We start from the raw sequence: 26156 nt of genomic DNA on the forward strand, positions 1-26156 counted from the left end.
GTTGAGCAGCTCAGAGCCTGCTTGCCCTCACTCTCTTACTGCCGCTTAATTCATAACTGCCTTATGAAGTTACTACGCAAGGATTTTATGTGAGCAAAGGACACAATGTGTTATGAAAGCCGACAGCGTTCCCGAGGACGGGAACATTTTGAGTCAGCGTCACGGTGGAGGTGGGTGGGTGGGGACGGGAAATCCCCACTGCCCCGAGAAAGCAGAAATATAAAGATGACAGGACCACTTCCTGCACAGGGACAGAAGGATACATCACTTCAGATAACAAGCAGGACCAGAGGCTAAATCTAACCCAATAATGAGGTATGGCTTATTGTTTACTCAAATTAAGGCTGCAGTCAAAGTAACCTGGGAGTCAGCCCCACTGAACTCATTGCTTCTGAGTAGGCATATGTGGGATTGGAACTGTTAGCTAAACAGTTTGCAGGTACAAACGATGAAATATATTGTCTATGCCTAAGCAGCGGGTGCTAGAGAGGGGCAGGAGAAACGCAGCATATTTTAACAAGCAGAAAATATTGCATGGCAAATGCGTGGCCGGGATTTAGATTGAATTGAGCTTGTCTGTGTATGATCAGTTGAACCAATGCAATATAGAACATCAAATAAACATGCAGTATAGAACATAGGGCCTGGATCCAGTTACAGTTAGTCGCATTAACAGGGCGAGCTTATATCCACTCAGAAGTAAGTGCAGGCTTGTAGATTTAGTCACAAAGAGTCACGAAGAGTCGGACACGACTAAACGACAACAACGAACTTGAGCTGGGCTGGGGCATTTCTAGTTGGCAACTCATTTTTTGGGGGGGGCATATACAGTATTTTAAAACATTTGGAACAGCTTTGGCTCCCCTGCCCCAATCAAGTCATTCTCATTTATTTATTTAGCATGTTTTATGCCGCTTTCCAGACAATTATTGTTCGCATCTATTATAGATGCATTTATATAAGATATAAATAAAAGAGAGAGAGAATAAGACTGAAAGAGACAAAAGGGGAAAGGGGTAGAAGAGAAAGGCAGACGGGGGAAAATAGTTCTTTAAGCTGGTATGAAGTCTTGATCTATATATATTGGCCTCTACTCCTGGGTGATCTCCCCTTGCTGGTGGGATGGGGCCATATTATCTCTCTCCCTGCCTCCTGCTTCTGGCAGAGACAACTGACAGTTGGAGCCGAGTGTTCTTTCTGGCACAAGAAGCGAAGCCGTTGCTCCTCGCGTGGCCAATGGATGGGGCCAGGTCGGTCTTCCCCTTGCCTGATGCTATTTCTGGGAGGTAGGAGGTGCCATCTCTGGCTGACCCTTGGTCCACGGGTCGGTGGCAAAGGCCACGGTGTGCTTCCCTCCATCTCTGAAGATGTTGGGCAGTTCCCGTAGGAGCCAAGATGCAAGCAAAGGGAGAACAGCAACAGGTGCGCCCCCCCAATTATCTATTTGACGGGCTCATTCCCTTCTGTTTGTGCCTTGACTTCAGGCACAAGAGGGGATTAATAAGAGGAGAATCTTGGCTGAGTAGCGGAGGTGGGAAATAGTTCTTTGGTGGTGGGGTGGAAGTTTCAGGAGCTATGTTGGGAGCCCAGTGGGAAGCCTTTGGGGGATGGTGGTTTTATGCAGTCAGCTTTCCAGTTCTCCGTTGCTAGCGGGGACAGCATGTTTTCTCTCAGTGGGACCAGAAAGATGGTTAGATGTTGTTAGCACATACCTGTAGGCAACCTCAGGATAAAAGATAAAGGACAATGGGTTTTGAATTCACATAAAAGCACAGCGCAGCATATATATTTCATACGACTTCCTTTGTCATCTGAAAGCAAGGGCAGGTAAGTTGCTTGAGGGAACAGAATTCATCCTAAGAGTTGATGGCTGTTTTGGGCGATATCTGGTTTTCATCATCATGCTGTATCACCAGCTAAACATTGTGATATATCACGATGTCTGAAATCAGGATGGAGCTATGTAGGGGCATCGGCTGGCTTCACGGTTTCTCCCGCAATGTGATTTTTGCCGGCGCCTGCTCTTGGAATTCGCTGCGCCTTGCATGAGACAAGGCCATGCTGGCTGGGGCTAATGGGAGTTGGAGTCCAGCAACTTCTGCCAGCCACAGGTTCCACATTCCTGCATTAGATAAAATAAACACATTTATCCTGGAGTCACTGTGACTAAGCAGGAATCGGGGCTAATCTAGATTGCTTGGGAAAGAGACATGGGAAAATAGGATAGCTAGCTTTCTCAAAGAACACATGCCCTCCCTAGCCATAAATCATTTATTTTTCACATCCAGAAAATGCAAATGATGTATCGTGGTTGTGCTGCTCTTTCATGGCTAAGCAAAATAATCTGTATTTAGAGGTCACACACCTGGAACACTTTATGCCTCTCCAGGACAGAATAGGAAAACATAATCGCTGGTTTCTGCAAACCTCGACATGCCAGCACCCCCTGCCTGTTAATAATTTTCATTCTCCACACTTGGACTAATAAAATGATTTTTCGTTTGCTTGCTGTTACCCTTTTTCTGGTAAGCAGAACTTTTTGGTAGTTCACTTTCACATACCTGGGCTGAGGTGGCTTTGAAAGAAAGCGATGGGTAGGATCTACAAATGAAGGTACAGTGGTACCTCTGGTTACGTACTTAATTCGTTCTGGAGATCCATTCTTAACCTGAAACTGTTCTTAACCTGAAGCACCACTTTAGCTAATGGGGCCTCCCGCTGCTGCCATGACAATTTCTGTTCTCATCCTGAAGCAAAGTTCTTAACCTGAGGTAATATTTCTGGGTTAGCAGAGTCTGTAACCTGAAGCGTCTGTAACCCGAGGTACCACTGTATTCTCAATCTGCCTTAATCCCCCCCCCTCGAAATAACACTCTCCATCAATCATGCTTGAGGACTATGGCTCTAGGGCAGCTGCAAGTCTAATAAGTGCATTAATGGCTAAAGCCCTTCTGCTGAATTCGGAAGATGCACTTCCCATTTAATCGGACGGCAGACCTTTGAAAAACTCGTGTACTTTGGACACAAGTTCATGTGCTCCCCTGCAGAAAGATTTCTTCTAAGATGATACCTGCTGCCATCTGAAACTGAAGGGCTGTCCCACCCACTTGAGATATGCACACCGATATAGTCACAGTGCTTGGCATCCGTCTGTCTGGAGAGACAATGGAGTGCGCCTTCTGGGGTGAAGTCAAACCAGAACTTGAGTGACCTTGTATGGAGCTCCTGGGCTGCCCAGAAAACAAGACCCCCCTCTTGGCCTCACTAGTGTGGTCTGAAGGAAAGCAGAGCAATACGTTTGGCGCCAGCTTGGCTGCAGGAGTTGCCAGAATAAGGCCCACAAGGCACCACCCAACTGCCTTAGGGACTCCACTCTGGATTTGTCCTTAACCTTTCCTTCTCCCGAAGTGATTTTGCAAGGCAGCAGACGTTTAGGTTCAGAGTTTTCCTTCCTCCAGATGGGTTACCTTCCCAGGTTGACGAGCCCCATTTGCAGAAAAGTCCCTCTTGACCATTGGACACGCTATTGGTCTTGTCCACTCAATCCACTAGAGCCCGTCTTTGCAGCCAGTCGAAGCTATTCCCAGGATTGTGGTCGCTGCCGCATGCTGATAGCTTCTAGCAGTCGGTCCCTTACCTCTCTCGCCCTGATCTGGCCACAGTGATCCCTGCGACGGTCACCTCCAGGCACGATTATTGCAACTCGCTCTATGCAGGGCTGCCCTTGAAGCTGAACCAGAAACTCCAGCAGGTGCAGAATGCCGTAGCGAGGCTCCTTAAGGGGTCCTTGCCCCGGGATCACATTCATCCAGTGCTTTCCCAACTGCACTGGCTCCCAGTGGAGTACAGGTTCAGGTCTAAGGTGCTGGTTTTGTCCTTTAAAGCCCTATGCGGCCTAGGACCCACGTACCTACGGGACCGCCTCTCCTAGTATGCCCCACGGAGGACCTTAAGGTCCACAAATGACAACATTTTGAAGGTCCCAAGTTGCAAGGTGGTTAGATTGGTCTCAACTAGGGCCAGGGCCTGTTCAGTACTGGCCCCGACTTGGTGGAACGCTCTGTCACAAGAAACGAGGGCCCTGCGGGACTTGACACTTTTCCGCAGAGCTCCAAGACAGAGCTGTTCCGCCTGGCCTTTGATTTGGACTCAGTCTGGCCCTTACGTTTCCCTCCCCTTATGGTTGATCTATGGGCTACATTTAAAATGAGGCTGCATTTTAAATTGCATTTTAACCTGTATTTTAAATTGGTTTTTCCCCCCTATTATGTTTTTACTGTAATTTTACTGGTGTTAGCCACCCTGAGCCCAGCTCTGGTCAGGGACGGCGGGGTATAAATAACATTTATTATTATTATTATTATTATTATTATTATTATTAGGAACCACAGGTGAGAGCTGAGTGCAGACCAAAGGTGGACAAACTACTCCAGAAGGAACATGACATGTCCTACACCAGAGACAGTACCTGTCCCCTAACACCCCATAGCACCCCATAGGCTAGTTTCTACATTCACATTCCTGTCTTCCATCCAGACAAGAAGAGGCATTCTTGGCAGGCAGAACCACTTAGGGGCATGGCCTGGAGGATTCCAAGGGCCACATACAAAGGCTGGGGGAGCCACATGCCTCTGGGACTGAGGCTGCAGGGGGACAGTTGGCTTGCATATTTTTTTTCTTGATACACCATGAGTACTTTTAGTTGGGTCGATACGGCGGCAAAATTAAAAGTCCTGTGCTGGCCTGTATTTTGCTCCAGGGCGAGCCCATTAGAAGGACATGTCCCCCACCAAAGGTACTACTCATGGGTGTAGCCAGATTTTTTTTTTTGGAGGGGCAGGACACACACCTGTCATCAACCCTTTGCCTGGGGACTCAGCTACAATAGTAAAGAAACAGCAATTTGTATGCGCTATAAGCAAGCAACCCCAGATGGCGCCAGAGAGCAGGAAATTTTAAACCGCGATTTTCCATGGGGATTTTTTCTCTTTTGTTATAAAATCTAATAATGTCTGACTTATTACATTTCCCCCGTGTGTAGATCCAGCCTGGCTCTGCCTAGCTGATTTGGAACAAACTATCTCAACAACAGCTATTTCAGATTACTTTCTTTTGACCTCAAGAGCTCAGAAAAATCGGTGAAAACATTTCAAATACAGCATTCCGATTATTTCTACTTTTTTATTTACTCACTTGATTTATTTACTTACTTATTTATTCATTTTTGCCAATTATTTTTTATCGATTTTTACAAATTACTGCAGATCAGACAGAATCAGTTACTTGATTTAGGGTGGGGCCTTGCCCACACTACCAGGGGTGCCAATTTGAATACAATATAATAGTAATAATAATAATAATAATAATAATAATAATAATAATAATAATAATAATAATTTAGTTATTATTTATACCCCACCCATCTGGCTGGGTTTCCCAAGCCACTCTGGGCAGCTTCCAACAAAACACAAAAATACAATAACCTATTAAAAATTAAAAGCTTCCCTAAACAGGGCTGCCTTTAGATGTCTTCCAAAAGTTTGGTAGTTACTTTTCTCTTTGACTTCTGGTGGGAGGGCGTTCCACAAGGCGGGTGCCACTACTGAGAAGGCCCTCTGCCTGGTTCCCTGTAACTTGGCTTCTCGCAGGGAGGGAACCGCCAGGAGGCCCTTGGCGCTGGACCTCAGTGCCTGGGCAGAACAATGGAGGTGGAGACGCTCCTTCAAGTATATGGGACAGAGGCCGTTTAGGGCTTTAAAGGTCAGCACCAACACTTTGAATTGTGCTCGGATATGGGGGGGGGGTAAATCCCGCCCTGTTAGGGGGGTGTCCAGGGAAGCCCCGCCCTGCACAATCGATCACGCGCCGCATTGCATGGCAACGCCCATCAAGTTTGGGGGAGGCAGCCCCCTCAAATATTTTATTGTGGGGGGACCGAAGACCCCTTAGCTCCTATGCATGGTACTTCCTGTCCCTTAACAGTCGTTTAATGAAAGGATCAAGAACTCATGCAACTAACAGGCTGGGGTTCCTTTAATGGGGGGAGCAGTCCTCGACTCCCTCCACCCGTCCACCGGCATGGGGCAGCAACCGACCCCCGCCGCTCCCTTCCCGCCAAAGCCAGCCGTCCCTTGGAGCGCGCGTGCGTGCGCGCGCGTTAGGCGAGCTCCTCCTCCCGGCGGCGCGCAGCGGAGGCGCGCGGCCTCGCCAATCAGCCGGGAGGAGGCGGAGCGGCGCGCGGGCCGGCCGGCCCCCTTTGCGCGCCGAGGATGCTGCCGCTGCGAGCGCTGGAAGGAAGGGGGCGAGCGGTGACGGCAGCGGCGGCTGCGCAGGGCGCACGGCACGGCCTTGGCACGGCGGCGGCGGCGGGCCTGGCGGCCGGAGCAGGAGGCGAGGCGGGCGGGCACCTGCTGCTGCTGTCCCCGCCGAGGGGTCCGTGGCGCAGCGGGAGCCGGAGCAGCGGAGCCGGAGCCGAGAGCGCGGACCTGGCCGGAGCGGCAGCGTGAATGAAAGTTTGGTCCGAATTGCGCGCCGGGTAAGGAACAAAGCGCTCCTGTTTCCCACTTTCGCCCGCCAATCCCACCCCCGTCTCTCTGGGTTGTGTTTTATTTTGCCTCCTCCTGATGTGGGAAGGACCCTGCAGCCCCTTCCTCATCCACCCCATAATATTTCCCGACCCCAAAGGAGCCCCCTTTTTTGGTACCCCCTTTTGTTCCCTAAGCGCCAATGCGCACCGAGGCAGTTTTGGAGAGGCCCACATTTTAATGCCCCCCCAAACCGAGCCTGCAAGTGTGAGACCCCCCCCTCCTTCCCCCTCCGACTGACTCTTATCCCCACATCTGTCTTGGGATCGCCCCACTCGCTCTGTGGGTCTCTCGAAGTTCCTTAGGTCGGCTCAAGGAAGCAATCCCCACCCCCTGCTTTTACGCACGGCTCTCGGCTAAGCCTTTCTAATCCGCTGCTACGCTCCCCTTTTCTTCCATTTCCTCCATTATTAAGGTTGGGGAGGGGAAACCCCATTCCTAACCATCTAAAAAAAAAGCCTCGGTTTTTCCAGAGGATTGAATCCTCTTTCTGTCGGAAGCAAGGAGCTTCATCGGTTTCCTGGGAACCGCTTTTCTGTTTTCCTTCTCCTTTGACCTCTTCTCAGCCATATAGTCTTCCTTCCCCCTTGTTACTATTGTCGCTTATGCCTTGCCTATGGCTGAGTTTCCGCCTCCCCACCATCCTCTTTAGAAAAAATTACATTCCTGAACCCCTGTAGGAATGATGGACAATATCTTGGCCAGAGAGATGATACAGTTTTCAGGAGGGAATGCCATTTCTTCTCCTTTTAGTGGAGGCACTGGTTCTTATGTGCTGTAAGCCGCCCAGAGTGGCTGGGGAAACCCAGCCAGATAGGTGGGGTGTTAATAATAATAATAATAATAATAATAATAATAATAATAATAATGCCTTTTGTCCATATTTTGTGCCTCTCAGTTCTCCCCCCCCCTTCTGTGATATTTTTTTTTCTTGCTTTGCCATGCGGTTAATAAGGTTGTGCTCTTCTGGAATAGGAAGGGTTAAGTGTGTGTGTGTGTGTGTGTGTGTAAAGGGCTGGTGGTAGATGTGGGGTTATTTTGAATTTTGCTCCAGGGAATGAGATGAAAGAGGACACTCTTGTGGGTTGCATGGGAATTGTTTACTTGTTGGGGAGATTCAATCTGTGTCAGGGAAGGCGTGCTGTGGTCAGTGGCGCTTTGGTTTATTTCGATTTGGCTCCTGGTGGAAGGGGTCTGATCCCTGCCTGTCTTCTCCTCCGCTCCCCATGCAACATGAAAGGCCGACGTGCCCTTTCATTAAAAGTTGCATTTTGCTTTGCTTTGTTTCCCCATGGGGTGTGACATCGTCACTCTCCGCATTAGTAGCAAGGGGACTTTTTTGCCACAGCTTGTACGTGATGGCAAAATCTTGCCTATGAGCCAGTGACTTAAGAGAACAGTGTCCTGTGAGCTGGATATCAAAGTTGTTAATGCCTTTTGTAGATAAGTGATCCCTCCTATTCTCCCTTGTATCCCCTGATAGCTGGAAGGATTCTGGATGCACTCATGAATGGAGGCTGCTCATTGGCCTTGGGCAGAACCACTGCTGGTTTGCCTTCCCTACTTCACAAGGTTGTTGTGATCTTTCAGCCTTATTGGAGGAGGAGTGGAATACTAACGTCACACATAATTAACAGTTATTAGCAAGCTTGAGCTGCTTGATCCCCCTTGCCAGATGTAGTCACATGATTACGGACTGAACAATTTATTTGTGTATGTGTGTGCACTCCTGGAGAGGATTTTGCTTGAACCTTTGGTGGATGACGTTCTTTGTAATGCTCTTTTGCAGTTAATGGTGCGTTTTTTAAAGTGTCTTCTTGTACAGTAGAGCACTCTTAACAGATCTCCATTAAGTTCACACAGTGGATAGGATTTCCATCACAAACACTGTCTGCACAAAGTTCTTCTAAAACACAGTTCTAGATCTAGTTAGATCACAGCCTTGATCTAAAGAATAAGTTCTGAGGGGGTTGCTGATAGAGTTCCTAGCAGACTTGTTGGGTTGAAACTGCGTTCCTACATTCTTCAGCCTCATAGTTGGCGTGTCTTTGTTGTATGTTCAGAGTTTTGTTCCCATAAGAGTGAACAGACCTTCTGTCTATCCGTTAAAAGACAGGATAGACTCCTTTGCATTCACACAGTCAATTTTAAATAGAGACTCCTCTGTTCTTGCCTGGTGGTCAAGCAAAGAACCACAGCAAGTGAGACACAGGCCCTAGCAGCTAGATTAATCTAGAAGCTTTAAATAATTGCCATACTTGTCTGTAGTCTTTTGCTCAATTAAAGTTGGAGGGACGCAATTTTCTTTTATTTTCCTGGTCAACTCCCAGCATGATGAGCAGATACACTCCTTGCAGCAATGGGCTTGCCTAATTCAGCCTTTCTCAAACTTGGCTCTTCAGAGGTTTTTGGGACTACAACTCCCATCATCCATGAGCACAGGCCCTGGTAGCTAGGGATGATGGGAGTAGTAGTCCAACAACACCTGGGTACCCAAGTTTGAGAAAGGCTACTTAATCTTGCCCAGCCTGCCAGGGTTTAGGGCTGAAATGGTGCTTTCTACACATTGGCAGCAATTCTAGGACCTGTGGCACTGTAGCGAGGGGCAGGGATGGGGAAGTTGTAGGATCACAGCTCTTTAACTTCTCTGACCCTGCTGGCTGGGACTGATGGGAATTGGAATATGAACACATACAGAGGACTTGCAGCAGGGGTCAGCAAACTTTTCCAGCAGGGGGCCGGTCCACTGTCCCTCAGACCTTGTGGGGGGCCGGACTATATTTTGAAGGGGGAAAAATGAACGAATTCCTTTGCCCCACAAACAACCCAGAGATGCATTTTAAATAAAAGGTCACATTCTACTCATGTAAAAACACGCTGATTCCTGGACCGTCCACGGGCCAGATTGAGAAGGCGGTGGGCCGGATCCGGCCCCCGGACCTTAGTTTGCCTACCCATGACTTGCAGGTTCTCTACCCATGGTTAGTCCAGTGTTAGTTTCAAAATTGCAGTGCTGTACAAAAAGCTGGGGGGGGGGGAGTATCCCTGGTGGGGGGGAAGCCAGTTTGGAAAGCTGTGTATTAAATCTTGCCGGTCTTGTTTTCCCTAATCCTTCATTTCTCAAGTTGTGATCATGTGAGTCCGCTCCCGCTGCTGGATTCCTTTGAGCTTTTTCTTTGGAGCCTGTGTTCTTTTCTGGAGTCAAGGGGAAATGGACACTTATGTAATAGCTTGGTGGAGATAAAATGTTGACTTAGCTGAACCAGGAGATACACAATGTGACCGGGTGCAGTGGAAGAAGATGTCAACTTGGAGAAGAAGCATTTTAACAGATTGCATTGTCTTTGGAGGGAGATTTGCACCCCACTCTTATTTAAGTGTTCACACAACCATGCTCTGCTAGACAACCACCCCATAGGTTCTTTCTCTGAAGGGCCAAAGTGTGTGTTGCAAGCATGTGTGTGTACAAAGTGGCAGGCAATGGAGAAGAATCTCTGGAGAGCTGGGTTTAGTCAGAGTAGACAGTGCTGTTCTCGAGGGATGAGTATAAAAACTGTCTTATTTATACCAGGTCATACTGTGCTCCTGCACCTGCAAAATAAAAACACAACGCAAAAATCCCCAGTGAGAATAAGAGCACAGTTTTGTGGGGTTCTGTCTGTTTCCCACAAAGGCTGATTTGGTGCAGGGCTCTTAATATCTGTCAAATGGAGCGTTCCCAAGAGGTAAATGACTATGGCCTCCCCATTGATGTTGGTTTTCTGGAAATGAGGGCAGTTTGCGAAGGATGTTGTTATGGTGCCTCAGAGACGTAGTTCGTTACGTTTTACTTGTACTGAGTAAGCAAAGCTAAAAATCTTTGCGACCACCAAGCTTGTCTAATACTGTATTTGTAGTCAGCATCCGTTTGTTACCGATGAACTTAAGCAATGGAAAAATGTTCACGGGAAAAACACAGTGCTGGAAAATTTGCCGCCCACCATCACTAGACAGTTCTTTTGTACTGCTTTAAGGGACGCGGGTGGCGCTGTGGGTTAAACCACAGAGCCTAGGACTTGCCGATCAGAAGGTCGGTGGTTCAAATCCCCGCGACGGGGTGAGCTCCTGTTACTTGGTCCCTGCTCCTGCCAACCTAGCAGTTTGAAAGCACGTGAAAATGGAAGTAGATAAATAGGTACCACTCCGGTGGGAAGGTAAACGGCGTTTCCGTGCGCTGCTCTGGTTCACCAGAAGCGGCTTAGTCATGCTGGCCACATGACCTGGAAGCTGTACGCCGGCTCCCTCGGCCAATAAAGCGAGATGAGTGCCGCAACCCCAGAGTCAGCCACGACTGGACCTAATGGTCAGGGGTCCCTTTAATGAACCTAATGAACTGGGATTGAGAGCTTACGGTTAGCACAGGGCCAGGCAGGTGGATGGGAGAGGGAGGGATCAGGCCCATTGCTCTCCCTTGTCATTCTGTAAGATCTTCAAGAGAGAATTAGCAACTGCTAATGCACTGTATTGTACCACCACACTTCCATCTTGACATAATCTGAGGGTGGTGGCACCTTCCAAGAACCTCCAGGCTGATGTTTAATTTCTCTTGTTGCAAATAATCTTGTGCCCAAAGCCTATGTGCTTTGCGAAGGATCAAGCCAAATCCAGCCTGCCAGCCATGTTTCCGTGCCTTCCAGGTTCTTGATCCCCTTAGGCGTGTGATGGGATCGAAGGTTTATTTACAGGGGCTGTTTTCAGCTTGATAAGACTGTAAATTTTGCAGGCCTATGAGATGTGCCACGCATTCTGTTATAATGCGGGAGTCCTTCAACTCTTGGGTTGAATCTATAGTAGGCAACCTGGAGCCCTTCAGATGCGTTGGACTACAAGACCCATCGGTCCACGCCAGCATGGCCAGTGGTCAAGAGATGATGGAATTCAGAAGGCACCAGGTTGTGTGTCCCATAGAATAAACACACTCCTCCACTTGTGCCCTTTTGTCTCCTGAAAGAAGTAGCGACGTTCTGAAAATGGCTTGTTGGCTGCTTTTCGCGACTGCTTGTTGATACGGAAGGTTCACATGTAGCTCTTTACACCTGCGTGTCACTATTACTCAGTGCTTGATGACTGATGGCTGACTGCAAACAAGCTGGCAAGGGTTGTTTGAGGTGAGATTGGGTGTAGCTGAGAGCTCCTTCTCTGATACTAAATCTGTGGAAGGTTGGCCACACCAATCATCACATGAAGTATAGTACAGTGGTACCTCAGGTTAAGCACTTAATTCGTTCTGGAGGTCCGTTCTTAACCTGAAACTGTTCTTAACCCGAAGCACCACTTTAGCTAATGGGGCCTCCTGCTGCCGCTGTGCCACCGGAGCCCGATTTCTGTTCTTATCCTGAAGCAAAGTTCATAACCTGAAGCACTATTTCTGGGTTAGCGGAGTCTGTAACCTGAAGCGTATGTAACCTGAAGCTTATGTAACCTGAGGTACCACTGTAATTAAATGATGTGTGTGTATGTGTATTTATCTATCTATCTATCTATCTATCTATCCATCTATCATCTATCTATCTATCTATCTATCTATCTATATCTATCTATCTATATCTATCTATTTGTCTATCTATCCATCCATCCATCCATCCACCCTAGAGCAGCAGAACCAATATTTAGTCATAATAAATTCAAGTCATTGTCAATGCCATTGCCAACAGCTGGGACACAAGTGTCATGAGAATACTTAGGAATGATACCACTCAGTCCACCGGTTCTCTTCCAGAATCAATAAGAACGTGGCGTTTTTGAAAGCCGAGAGCCTGTGCAGGGAAATAGGGTCAATACCTTTTGTGCCAGAAATGTTTCAGAAATGAATGAAGCCATAGAAGCTACTCTATAGCTTAGTCAGCAGATCTGGAAAAGATCTGGGACAAGGGTCAGCAAAATTTTCAGCAGGGGGCCGGTCCACTGTCCCTCAGACCTTGTGGGGGGCTGGACTATATTTTGGGGGGAAAAGAGAACAAATTCCTATGCCCCACAAATAACCCAGAGATGCATTTTGAATAAAAGGACACATTCTACTCATGTAAAAACACGCTGATTCCCGGACAGTCCACGGGCCGGATTGAGAAGGAGATTGGGCCGGATCCAGCCCCTGGGCCTTAGTTTGCCTACCTATTATCTAGGAGGTCCATGACAACACAAGGGTCCACTATAAAGATAAAGGGACCCCTGACAATTAAGTCCAGTCGTGAACGACTCTGGGGTTGCGGCGCTCATCTTGCTTTACAGGCCGAGGGAGTCGGTGTTTGTCCGCTTCCGCAGACAGTTTTTCCGGGTCACGGGGCCAGCATGACTAAGCTGCTTCTGGCAAACCAGAGCAACGCATGGAAACACCGTTTACCTTCCCACTGGAGTGGTACCTATTTATCTACTTGCACTTGGACGTGCTTTCGAACTGCTAGGTTGGCAGAAGTTGGGACCGAGCAACGGGAGCTCACCCCGTTGTGGGGATTCGAACCGCCAACCTTCTGATCAGCAAATCCTAGGCTCTGTGCTTTAACCCACAGCACCACCCGCGTCCCCTTAAGGTCACCTGCAGAAAGCAAGAATTGGGTGCAACGTGACACTTTTAAGTCTGAGATACAGTATGATTGGGGGATTAGAAATGGCATGCCGATCAAAGATTCCCTGGAACTCTGTAAAACTCTGTAAAAATGGCTGTCTATCTTTTCTGAAATTGGGTGTGTGTGTTATGGGTTTCTTTTGTTTCTGTTCTTGCTTAGCGCTTTAATTTTGCATTTTTAGGCTGTCACCCACCCTGAGATCTTTGGATGAAGGCCCGTATGCAAATTCGTTAATTAAATAAATAAATTCGCACCACGGAGTCGTCTCCTAGCAATGGCAGGCGCAAGGGCCCTTTCCTTCCAGTTGTGATTTGGGGGGGGGGGTTCAGGGTCTCTTCTCTGCCCTCCAGACGCTTGGCTGTTTCTTCTGCTTCTCCTACTAGCTGTTGTATCTCCTGAACAGATGTGTCATCCCAGGGTCACAGCTTGTTGCAACTTGGTGTCACAGCGAAACTGGGCGTCACAGCTGCATTTGCATAGCTGAGCTGCTGCCTATATCTTTCCCCCTTAGATAAGAAGGCCGCAAAGGGCACATGAGGCAAGACTGAATGCAGTTGTGTTGTTCTCTCGAATGCTGTGTGCAAGGTGGCCTGCCAGATGAGTAGAGCTTTTGCTACTAAGCTTCTGTCGCCTCAAGCCTTTGCTCACGTCACAGACGCTGTTGTAACTGACTCTAGCCACTGACTTTCTGGGTTGAGGGGTGGAGCAGACTTGTCAGTTAAACAAGTCTTCTTCTTCTTCTTCTTCTTCTTCTTCTTCTTCTTCTTCTTCTTCTTCTTCTTCTTTTTCTGATTAAAAGAGGAGAACTTTGGAAATAACTTGAAAAGGTATACTTTGAAGGTCTTACGGCCTACACAGTCGTACCTCATGTTATGTTTGCTTCAGGTTGCGCGTTTTCAGGTTGTGTCCCGCAGTGACCCAGAAGTACCGGAAAGGGTTACTTCCGGGTTTTGCCGCTCACGCATGCGCAGACACGCAAAATGACGTCACGCGCAGGCGCAGAAGCGGCGAATCGCGACCCAGGCCTGCACAGATGTGGGTTGCGTTCTTTTCAGGTTGCGAACGGGCCTCCAGAACGGATCTCATTCGCAACCAGAGGTACCACTGTATTTCCATGTTTTGTGACTTCAAACCACCGCTGCGGTTCTCTCACCAGAGTACTTGCCCCAGACTTGGATCTTGGCATCCAGGAAATTCACATGTGTGTTTTAGTCTGGAACCAGTGGCTTCAAGTTTCAAGAAAAGAGATTCCGACTAAACATACGGAAAAACTGTCTGACAGTAAGAGCTGTTCAGCAGTGGAATGGTCTCCCCCAGAAGGTTGTGGGCTCTCCTTTCTTGGAGGTTGGGTGAAGCAGAGGTTGGGTGACCATCTGTCGTCGATGATCTAGTTGAGATTCTTCCATTGCAGGAGTTTGGACTAGATTACCCTCAGGGTCCTTCCTATATACAATCATTTTAACACTTGTGCATACAAGTGTTCATATTTGGGGGATTCGTACAGTGGTGCCTTAGTTCTCAAACTTAATCCATTCCGGTAGTCCGTTCTCTAACCAAAGCGTTCCAAAACCAAGGTGCGATTTCCCATGGAAAGTAATGCAAAATGGTTATTCCATTCCAGACTTTTAAAAACAACAATTTAATATGAATTTTGCTATCTAATGAGGCCTTTGATCCATAAAATCAATCACAAAAACAAATTAACAGGAAAAGCCTCAGAAACGAAAATGCAAAATAAATAGCAAAAACGAAAGCGCCAAACTTAATCCGTTCTGGAAGTCTGTTTGACTTTCGAAATGTTTGAAAACCAAGGAGCAGCCTTTGATTGGTACAGGTGCCCCGGAAACAATTGCCATCAGCTGCATCGGACGTTCGGCTTCCGAAAAACGTTCGAAAACAGGAACACTCACTTCCTGGTTTTTGGCGTTTGGGAACCAAGGCATTTGAGAACCAAGGTACCACTGCATTTGGGGGACTATTAGGGGGATTCTGCAGAAAAGGCTTCAGCACCAAAGCCGTGGATCGAAAGAGTAGCATTGGTCTGACCTTGCTTAATGTGCAGCCGCTGTCTCCTTCCTATGTAAGCTCTTCGGTTGCTCACTTTCGTTTTTTGTAGCCACAAGGTCTGAAACTCTGTGTGTGGAAGAACACAAAGAGCAGCTCATATAACTGAGCTTCAGGTCCCATAGCCACAAGAGCATCCATTTAGCTTTTTTTTTTTTTTTTTTTTGGTTAGGCTGCTTGTTTTATTTTTTTTCCTGTTGACTAATGATGGAGATTTTTCAATAGTCTAAAAGCGTGCTTTTAGTGCTGTTATGTACTGCCTGCAAATGAATGCTGCTAGATAAAATTCCTTTGGTAACGGTTCTGAATGGCACCAGTGAAGAAAGCTACTTGCATTCCATTACCCTGTGTTAATGCTGTAAGTGAGAGAGCGCATGCCAGAATTATGTGCAGGCAATTTAGGGGCAGAGCAATACTTGTATTTATGGATTCCACCTCTCTCTCCCACTCCCCCCCTTATCATGCTGTTTCAGAATGAATGACAACATGCATTTAAATGCCTGCAATTAAAATCCAGTGGATCAGAACAGTGATAAATGCAAACTAAAATGATTTAGAAAGTGTAACATAGATGTGCAGTGCAGTCCCAAACAGGTTTAGTTGGGAGTTAGACCCTTTGAATTCCCTGGCGTTTTTTTCTTTCTATAGACCAGTGATCATAGTCGTGCATCATGGAATCTGTCAGAGTTTGTGTTCTGCTTTCTTTAATTTTGTCCCGTGCAAAATTGCTTTTGTTCCTCTTATTGTCCCACCCCATTGTTATCAGAGCCTCTTTCTTTTCATTTTCTAAACGCTCTTTTCATAGTGGGTTTGCACCCTGTGCTTTTAATCCATTAATTTTTTACACCGTCTGGAATAAATACCGTATTTTTTGCTCTATAAGACTCACTTTTTCCCTCCTAAAAAGTAAGGGGAAATGTGTGTGCGTCTTATGGAGTGAATGCAGGCTACACAGCTATCCCAGAAGCCAGAACAGCAAAAGGGATTGCTGCTTTCACTGCGCAGCGATCCCTCTTGCTGTTCTGGCTTTTGAGATTCAAAATATTTTTTTTCTTGTTTCCTCCTCTAAAAACCAGGTCTGGTGTTCTTGTTTGTGTTCTGCTTTCTTTAATTTTGTCCCGTGCAAAATTGCTTTTGTTCCTCTTATTGTCCCACCCCATTGTTATCAGAGCCTTGTGGTCTGGTGCATCTTATAGAGCGAAAAATACGGTAACTGCTGTTTTACTATTTTATAGCTTAGCTGCCTTATGATCCATGCCGGTGATGTACCTCTTCTTTTGAGATTTGAGGGGGGTGGCGGGGGGAGGAACGACTGCATTGAATTTATTGGTGCTATATGTTTGTCTCTTGGTATGTAGGATCATTTGAGTGTATCTAATACAGTGATACCTTGGTTCTCAAATGCCTTGGTACTCAAACAACTTGGAACCGAAACACTGTAAACCTGGGAGTAAGTGTTCCGGTTTTTGAACGTTTTTCAGAAGCCGAACATCTGATGCGGCTGACGGCTATTGTTTCCGGGGCGCCAATTGCAAACTACCCCATCGCAGGTATTTGAACCGCTGACCTTCCGATCGGCAAACCCAGGAGGCTCAGTGGTTTAGACCACAGCGCCACCCACGTCCCTATTAGCAAAGACTGTCGGATGACCTTATAGGACCAGTTGGATCAATGGATGGATAGCTGGTTGAACGCCAGAATATCTGGCACCAGAGGGACAGCATTGCCTGAACTGGTGTCTGGAGCTGCGTAATGACCACCTGCTTGAAAATCTTCCCCAGAAAAGAGAAATAGATTGATAACTGACGGGGGAATTGGCATCGAGTTTTGAGTAGGTTCCAAATGACTGCAGATTAGCATCCATCTGGCGTCCTGCCTTCCCTGAGGGGACACATCGATTACCTCAACTGGCGAAGGGCCCAGCTGATAGAAGTCAGCCTTGACCAGGCAAGAGGAGAATGGCACTAACTTGATTCTGGATCATTTGCATGCTCCAAGCACAGCTTGTCTACCTTCCTACAGGCAAGAGTGGGTAGCTGTCTCATCTTGAAGCTAACAAGCACCAGGGCAAGAGTGGGTAGCTGTCTCATCTTGAAGCTAACAAGCACCCCGGCCCCACATGTAGATGCTAAACTTTCTTTTCTGATACATTTCAACAGAAGAAAAACCCGAAAGTAATGAAAAATAGGAAAAGAGACAGCTACATATCACATATTCTATTACATTCAAAATTGCAGTCATTAAGAAGAGAAAGTCCCTGCCAGAGAGGAATGGCAAACCAAGCTGTTGGACTGTGCTGAAATGGCAAAACTGACCCAAAAGCTCAGGGACCAAAAACACAAAAACTTCAAGAAAGAATGGGGAAAAAATTATAAGTTATTTTGGAGACCACTGTAAGCAGATGGAAACATTAGCAGTATTTTAACGTCACTTGTAATATAACAAATACTGTGGATAATATGGACAGATGTAAAATATAGAGTACAGTGGTACCTCGGGTTAAGTACTTAATTCGTTCCGGAGGTCCGTTCTTAACCTGAAACTATTCTTAACCTGAAGCACCACTTTAGCTAATGGGGCCTCCTGCTGCTGCCGCGCCGCCGGAGCACGATTTCTGTTCTCATCCTGAAGCAAAGTTCTTAACCTGAAGCACTATTTCTGGGTTAGCGGAGTCTGTAACCTGAAGCGTATGAAACCTGAGGTACCACTGTATGAAATAATATGCAGTTGAAAACGTTTGCAATAGGACCCATGGAGGGGATGGGAAGAAGTCTTGCGATTCAGAGAAATCTCTCCATATGGATATGTACTTGGTTTTGTTATAAATTTATATTTGTAAAATTAAATAAAGACAAAACAAAAATACAGTCATTGACAGACTTCCTTTCCTTGCCTTCCTTGGTTCGTTTTATATTCCACTTCCTCTCGCCTCTTCTTAGTTTCCCCAATCTTTCTTTGCTCCCCCCGTTAAATCTAGTTCTAACTTACGCTGCTGAAAATACTAACAGATGCCAAACTTTCTAGGATGAGCAGTAGACAACAGCCTGGATGAATTAAGCCGCAGTATATAGGGCACCTAGACAGCATCTTAAAACATAGAGACATCACCTTGCCAACAAAGGTCCATATATTAAAAGCTATGGTTTTCCCAGTAGTGATGTATGGAAGTGAGAGCTGGACCATAAAGAAGGCTGATTGCCGAAGAATTGATGCTTTTGAATTATGGTGCTGGAGGAGACTCTAGAGAGTCCCATGGACTGCAAGAAGATCAAACGTCTCCATTCTGAAGGAAATCAGCCCTGAGTGCTCACTGGAAGGACAGATCCTGAAGCTGAGGCTCCAATACTTTGGCCACCTCCTGAGAAGAGAAGACTCCCTGGAAAAGACCCTGATGTTGGGAAAGATAGAGGGCACAAGGAGAAGGGGACGACAGAGAACGAGATGGTTGGATAGTGTTCTCGAAGCTACCAGCGTGAGTTTGACCAAACTGCGGGAGGCAGTGGAAGACAGGAGTGCCTGGCATGCTCTGGTCCATGGGGTCACGAAGAGTCGGACATGACTAAATGACTAAACAACAACATATGGGGCACTTATCTGCCTCGTGGCACTTTGCAGGCGTGTTAGTTGCAAGGAAGAAAAACAACAACACCCTAATATGTTTATTTTAAGACTTTCTGTGTGCAACAGAGTTGGGTGCCATGTGTATTCTAGTAACTTGCCTTTCTCTTCCATTTATTTTCCATCTGCTGCGCATATTTGACAAGCGACGTGTGTGGGAAGGAGGCAAAAAATTCAAGTTTTGCCAACTGGGCTGAATGAGGAAGGACGGAATGCCAGTCCCACCCAGAGTCAGCGATGCACTCTGTAATATTTCTTTATCTTGCAGATTTTCAGTAGCAACGTTTATGAAGCCCAACATAACAATGTGATCTCAATGTGGATAATCATAGTCATAGTCAGAGTGGGCCCATTGAAATCAGCAAACCTGAGTAACTGAAATTTCTTTCACCGATTCTACTCTGAGTATTTGCCCGATATTCACAGTATTTGCACTGGTTAAGGGAGGAAAAAGCATTTTGTTGAAACTTAGGCTGCGTACGCACCAGACCTTTAAAGCACATTCAAAGCACCCCCCCAAAAAAGGGAGAATTATGGGAGCTGTAGTTTACCTGTCACAGAACTACAAGTCTAAGCACCCTTAAACTACAGGTCCCACAATTCTTTGCAGGCGGAGAATGTGCTTTGAATGTGTTTTAAAAGTCCAGGGTGTTTGCAGCCCTGGTTATAAGCACATAGTTAGCATCCAGCCTTCTCCTTTTACATGATTTGTCTTGGGGCCAAACTATGTGTAAGATCTATAATATGATACCATGATAGATTTTTCTTTGCCTAAAAGCAGCTGCGAGGGTTTGTATTGGTGCTGAGTGTACACACTAAACCCCCTAAAAGCTGCTATTTAGCCTTTGAAGAGGTAAAAAAGAAGTAAAACACGTATAGTTATCTTCTCTTCTCACATGGCTAGTGGCAACTATAGGGGCTGAAGTGATTTAAATCGGGGAAAGCATTAAAAAGAAGACGTTCCAGCTGTGTTGTTTTGAAGCAAGAAAAAGGATATTTGATTGTCACAGGTTTACCAGCGTGGTGGTGGTGGTGTTAGCATAGCGTTGGGATAAGTGTTCAAAATGTGGGTTTTATTGACAATTATCCACAGTTCACAACAGGCAGTGTTTACTTGAGGAGCTATAAAAGGAAATTCTCAGTAAACTAAAGTTTGGGATGGATGTGTTAACTGCTCTATACCTACTGTAGCTTCAAAGCAACCTCCCCTTCAAAGATTCTTGAGAACCGTAGTTTACTCACCACAGAACTACAGTTCCTGGAATTTCTTGCAGGAGAGGACGTGCAAACTATTCCCACACATTTAATGAAAGTTTCCCCAGCCACCCCAACGAAAGTTTCCCCAACCATCATTCCGTTCAGTTCCTGATGAACGCAAGTAAAATAAAACACGATGTGGAAATACTTTGTCGAAGCGGATGCACGTTTTGAAAATAAGCTAGGCCTCCACACCTTCAGATTTCTCTGCCTCACGAACTCTCTTGAGAGCCTTCTGGCTCTTTTCCTAATGCGGTTTGCGCATAAAATTTGTCCGGAGAAAGGCCTGCAAGAACGTTGGTGCTTCTAAGAAGGCGGAAGAAGTGAAACACGTATTCCTTTACTAAGAAAATGAGCGATGGGGTTTTGTGGGTAAGGAAGTGGCTAGGTACTTCTGCAAAGAAGACAAAGCTTCTCAAATTCCATGTCTGCCCTCGCATCGGCCAGGAAGAAAGTCTAAATGCTGTCCGTCATGGAAAGAGTGGCCTAATTAGAAGTTGGTATGTGCAAACCTTATGCATGTCTACTTGCAAGTAAGCCTTGCTTACTGCTGTAGGACTTGCTTACAGGTGAGTTGTAACCTAGAGATTGCATTTGAAGATGGTATACTCGGAGCAGGTCTGTTGAAAACAGCTGGCTTAAGTTACGGCTAACTTAATTCTTCTGAGTTTGACTTGGTTGGACGCCAGCTTTAAACTGTGAGTGGTGGACTGGCTCTTGCCTTTTAAAGCTGAATTTTCTCAAAACCAGTGTACATTTATTTGGCCGCTTTGTTATCATAGCGAGCAATTCATACATGGAAAGGTAAAGGGACCCCTGACCATTAGGTCTAGTTGTGAACGACTCTGGGTTTGCGGCGTTCATCTCACTTTGCAGGCCGAGGGAGCCAGCATTTGTCCACAGACAGTTTTTCTGGGTCATGTGGCCAGCACTTTCCCCCCGGAGTGGTACCTATTTATCTACTTGCACTTTGTCGTTCTTTTGAACTTCTAGGTTGGCAGGAGTCGGGACTGAGCAATGGGAGCTCACCCCATTGTGGGGATTCGAACTGCTGACCTTCCAATTGGCAAGCTCAAGAGGCTTAGTGGTTTAGACCACAGCGCCATCTGCATCCCTCATACATGAAAGCCCAACCTTAAATAACTCATTGAGCTGGATGGGAACCCAAGGGCCGTCTAGTTCAGCCTCCTGCTATTCAGGAATAACTTAGGGGAGAATCTTGCATGGAGGAAAGAACATCTTGTTTGTTGATACAGTTCAAAATCACATGAGAGTACAGTCCAACCTTGGTTGTTGAACGCAATCCATTCCAGAAGCCCATTCAGCTTCCAAAACGTTCGGCAACCGACGCGTGGCTTCCGATTGGTTGCAAGAGCTGCTTGCACACTCAAGCGGAAGCCAGATCAAACATTCAGCTTCTGAAAAACATTTGATAACTGGAGCATTTACTTGCGGGTTTTCAGCATTTGGGAGCCAAAACGTTCGGGAACCAAGGTTTGACTGAATTCTCTGAGCATAGTTAACCATGGTTAGGTGCTCTGGCTGCTAGGTGCTATGGGATTGGGCCATGTTCTGAGTCCTCTCCTCTCACATTCTCTGTTACCTTGACCACAGGTTGTCAGCACAAGGATCAGAGATGCTAGCCCTATAACATCTGTTATTGAGCATGTGCTGATCTCGAGGTTTCTCCTGGACTTAAGTCGCACTTACAGGAGTCTGTCTGCCTGAGCTCTTTTCCTTGAAATTCCGAGGGCATCAAGCATTGCGACTCTGACATGGGTCTTTGGCCAGTTTCGTTTCGTATACCAGATTTGTGACGACGCTAACATTGCCTGTTGCTTTTTGGTAGCACAGTGTGATTTTTTCATAAGCCAAAACATCCCTCACTCATACCATTTGCCGCTGATTTATGTTAAGGTCCTCTTAGAAAGGAAGAACTTTGACGGGAACTTGACATTGGAAGGTCGTAACGTGAGTACCATATTGGCTCGAATATAAGCCACACTCCCCCCCCCCCATTCTGATTGTGAAAAGTTAAAGTGCGGCTTATATTCACGACCTTACACTGCCAGCAAAGTGGCGTGGCTCCCCACCCCTGGAAGCAGCCCGGGAGTGCCGGGTAACAGCCCCCGTCCCGTCCACGGCTCCCAAGCCTCCCCCAAGCCGCCAAATTTTAAAGGTGCTGCTTATTTGTGGGTACAGCTTATATTCAGGCCAATACGGTACATCTATTGAAAAGCTCACGGTGTGACCCTCGGCCTCAGTGTTCACAACTAGCCAGGCACTAGGCGCATTTTGCACCTGTCGGCCACTTGCGATCAAGTGAAGACGCCTGGGTGCCAAGATGGTTCCAGACGTCTCCACCGTCTGGGGATCATTGGATCTGGACTGATTTCACACACTTAATACCGCATCCTGTAGAATTCTATCAGTTATATTTTATCTCACAATCAGACTAAATTTGTGGAAGCCACATGCCTTTTCTGTGCACCCTGAGCCAGGAGCAGTCACCATTCGGAGAAGGAGGCTGGAATTGGTCAATATATGGTTCTAGTGACCTTTCTTCTTTTAAGTTCTCTCACCTAGTTCAGTGTTGTCATCTGAACTAGCCAGATGTTGAACTGAGAATCAGTCACAGTCATCGTTTGAAAAATAAGACTTTAGAGCCGTCTTGCCTCAAAATGGCAACTAGACATTCCATTTTGGTGACTGCAAATTTGGTTAAAGGAGCTATTTGGCACCTAGCTTATACAGTATATCATGAGTTTCTAACATTGCTGGGCCTGTCTTTGTCTCTTAGTCAATCTTGTTTGTTGTGAGGATAGTATCGTGTTGCCCATTGCCTGTGCGCGCGCACGGCCTCTGTGTTTTTCTTGGTTGACACGTCTGAGAGTTTTGGCATGTTTCAGTGCTGCACAGCAGTGGCAAAGCAGTGCTCAGGCATGTGACTCGAAGACTCCACTGCGAGTCTCTGCTTCCCACTGTTAACACAACAGAGTGTGCTGCTGTCGCCAAAATGCAAGTGATTTGCCTTGGCATGGCTTAGCCAACAATGCCAGGTAAAGGGGAAATAGAGGGAGCAAATACGCCACCACGTCCAGTAATAATAAGAGGATATATCATTTTAAAGAAAAAATTGTTTGTCTAGTACAACCAGTGATTCAGTTGCATGGACATTGGACAACTCTGTGTTATAGACGAGATGAATGGTGTTCTCAAATATCTGAATGGCTTCCTATGAATGTTTTATATAAGCTAGGATGACTCTTAATAATCTGTATAGGGAAAAGTTCTAGATTTTGAACACCGAAATAGACTATGTGTAGGATGTTTGTGGGAAGACTTGAGAGATTTTATTTTTTTAAAAAAAGCACTGAGACGCCACTGTTGCTATTGCTCTCCTGCTGTGCTAAATCGAGTTGAGTCACATCCTCTTGCAGCTTCCCTGAAGGGCTTTCTCTTAATTGTTGGGATCCCTTTGCACCCTAAAAATAGATCAGGGAACACTTTTACAGGACTCCTAACCTTGACCCTATAAAGGCTCCTTTGCACAAGAGGGTTTCCTGTTTTATTCCATTATATATTTCTACCTTGCCCCGTGGCCCAGATGGATCTTCAAAGCAGCTTACATAAAATAATTAAATTTGGGACTGTACTGATATATGTTTATTAAATCAGTATTTGTTGTTAATGTTCGGTGATGGAAACTCAGGTATATAGTCTAGTTGCCCAATGGCGCCTTAAACCTAGGTTATGATCCCCACAATGGAATGTCTAGGCATTATTAATTTTTTGCAATGGGATTTAGCAATAAAAATACTACCATAATAATAATTTCATTTCTATACTGCTTTATATTTCAAAGAAGAATCTCAGAGAAGTTCACAACACATTGAAACATCAAATAAAACAATCCAGAATCAAAACAAATTCAGTCTGCAAGGAAAATATTTCAGATCATTCTCTATGTGACATTTTGTTTTCCCCAGTTGCTGGCCCGGCATCCAGAGATCTCCATGTGGTCGCAGTTTGACCCACGCCAGTCACAAAATGTACCTGGTGTCTGGCTAATTTCTAATGCTGGTTATAATTAATGTATATATTATGAAAAGTGGCCTTGGAAAAATTTTCTCCTAGTTTTCTATGATCATACATATTTTATTGAAAAAACAAACTAACTATTTGGGTGGGGGGTTCAAATCCTGGATGTGCATTGGCAAATTAAATTCTGTGGCTTCTGTTGAAACCACTGAGCCTCTTGGACTTGCTGATCAGAAGGCTGACGGTTCGAATCCCCGCGATGGGGTGAGCTCCCGTTGCCCGGTCCCAGCTCCTGCCAACCTAGCAGTTCGAAAGCATGCCAAAAGTGCAAGTAGATAAATAGGTACCGTTCCGGTAGGAAGGTAAATGGCGTTTCTGTGCGCTGCTCTGGTTTCAGTGTTCCGTTGCACCAGAAGTGGCTTAGTCATGTTGGCCACATGACCTGGAAAAACTGTCTGCAGACAAATGCCGGCTCCCTTAGCCTGTAAAGTGAGATGAGCGCCCGACCCCAGAGTCGTCTGCGACTGGACTTAACTGTCAGGGGTCCTTTACCTTTTACCTATTTAAAAAAGGTAAAGGACCCCTGGACAGTTAAGTCCAGTCAAAAGCAACTATGGGGTGCAGTGTTCATCTCACTTTTCAGGCTGTGGGAGCCAGTGTTTGTCCACAGACAGCTTTCCAGGTCATGTGGCCAGCATGACTAAGCCACTTCTGTCATGACGGGACACTGTGATGGAAACACCGTTTACCTTCCCGCCATGGAGATACCTATTTATCTACTTGCACGGGCACAGCAACTGCTAGGTTGGCAGGAGCTGGGACAAAACAATGGGAGCTCACCCAGTGGTGGGGATTCAAACCGCCAACCTTCCTATTGGCAGGCCCAAGAGGCTCACTGGTTTTAGTCCACAGCGCCACCCGCATCCCTAGTTTGCCTTTAGCATTTAGGTAGGCACACCAAGCAACAGGTGGGGCAGGTTTCTGAGGCGCTGTGCACATGCTACTCAGGAACCATGTCAATTGCAAAGGAGATGGGACTTGTGATCTGCAGAAGGCTGCAAGAGATGGAAAAGGAGCTGTTTATCTGGAAGTGAGACTTCCCTTCTTCTGGGCTATCACAGAGGGTGAGAGCAGTTGTCCAATGTTCTGGAAACCCAGTTCACATGTCATGAGTATAAGTCTCAGCTAACACACATCCACCATAATGGGCGGTTTGCCTCCTCCTTGCTGGCGGAACAAATTGTGGTTTTGGGGGGAGCGAGAACAAACTACAAGCATTGACTTGGAGATAACAGCAAGCCAGGAATTGTGGTTTGTTTCCTCCTGACATGAATCCATATATGTGTGAGACAGTTGTGACTCACTTGTTCACAGGAAGTCACGATTTCTAGCTGACATGTAAATATGATGGGAGCCTGGATGCATGAATGTGACGGTTGATTAAAAAGAAATAACGAGAGGCGGTTCTTCAGGTGTTCTTGTTTTTTATTTGAGTAATAAACCAAACGCGCAGGTACCTGCCCGCATTTCTTATGCTGTTTTGTTTCTTAATTTCACGTCGGATGACGTTAGTAACGCACCACACTTCTCAGAGCACAGCAAACGTCACCTTGCATCTTTGCTCAGGGCTGATTCATATGTCTGTGTATAGATAGATAATCTCATTACTCGCTGCCACATCACTTGGTGAGTCTTGGCTCAATGTCTTCAAAAACCATGGCTTGAGGTGAGATGGATATTCAAAGCTCTCTCTGTTTGTAGTGTCTTATTTGTGATTTGATATTATAGTCATTGGATGCTCTTTGCATCTCCCGGGAGATCCGAAGAGCTCTCTCACACTCCTGAGGTTCAGTTGGCCTTCCCTGGGGAGCAAGCCTTTGGTGTGGCAAGCGCTGCCCTGTGGAACTCCTTGCCACTAGAGTTTCGGCAGGAACCACCCTTCTGAAAACCGCATTGCTTAGATAGGCCTTCACAACATGATTTTCTCTTT

The 26156-nt window shown here is 46.4% G+C and overlaps 1 protein-coding gene across 7 annotated transcripts in view; it reads left to right on the forward strand.

Moving 5' to 3' along the window:
• The first annotated feature begins 295 nt into the window (after nt 1-295).
• Nucleotides 296-26156, forward strand: part of GRAMD4 (GRAM domain containing 4) — a 97504-nt gene continuing 71643 nt past the window's right edge. Inside the window, exon 1 of one of the 7 annotated variants that reach the window (XM_083463538.1) lies at nt 296-315. In XM_083463538.1, the coding sequence (XP_083319664.1) occupies nt 311-315 (5 nt within the window). In that variant the 5' untranslated portion in view covers nt 296-310. Of the gene's footprint in view, nt 316-1139; nt 1423-6209; nt 6536-26156 lie in introns of those variants that run through there. The other 6 variants (XM_083463534.1, XM_083463540.1, XM_083463535.1 and 3 more) reach the window with 6 other exon arrangements.

Source organism: Podarcis liolepis (genome assembly GCF_965112155.1).
Source record: "Podarcis liolepis genome assembly, chromosome: 10".
NCBI lineage: Eukaryota > Metazoa > Chordata > Lepidosauria > Squamata > Lacertidae > Podarcis > Podarcis liolepis.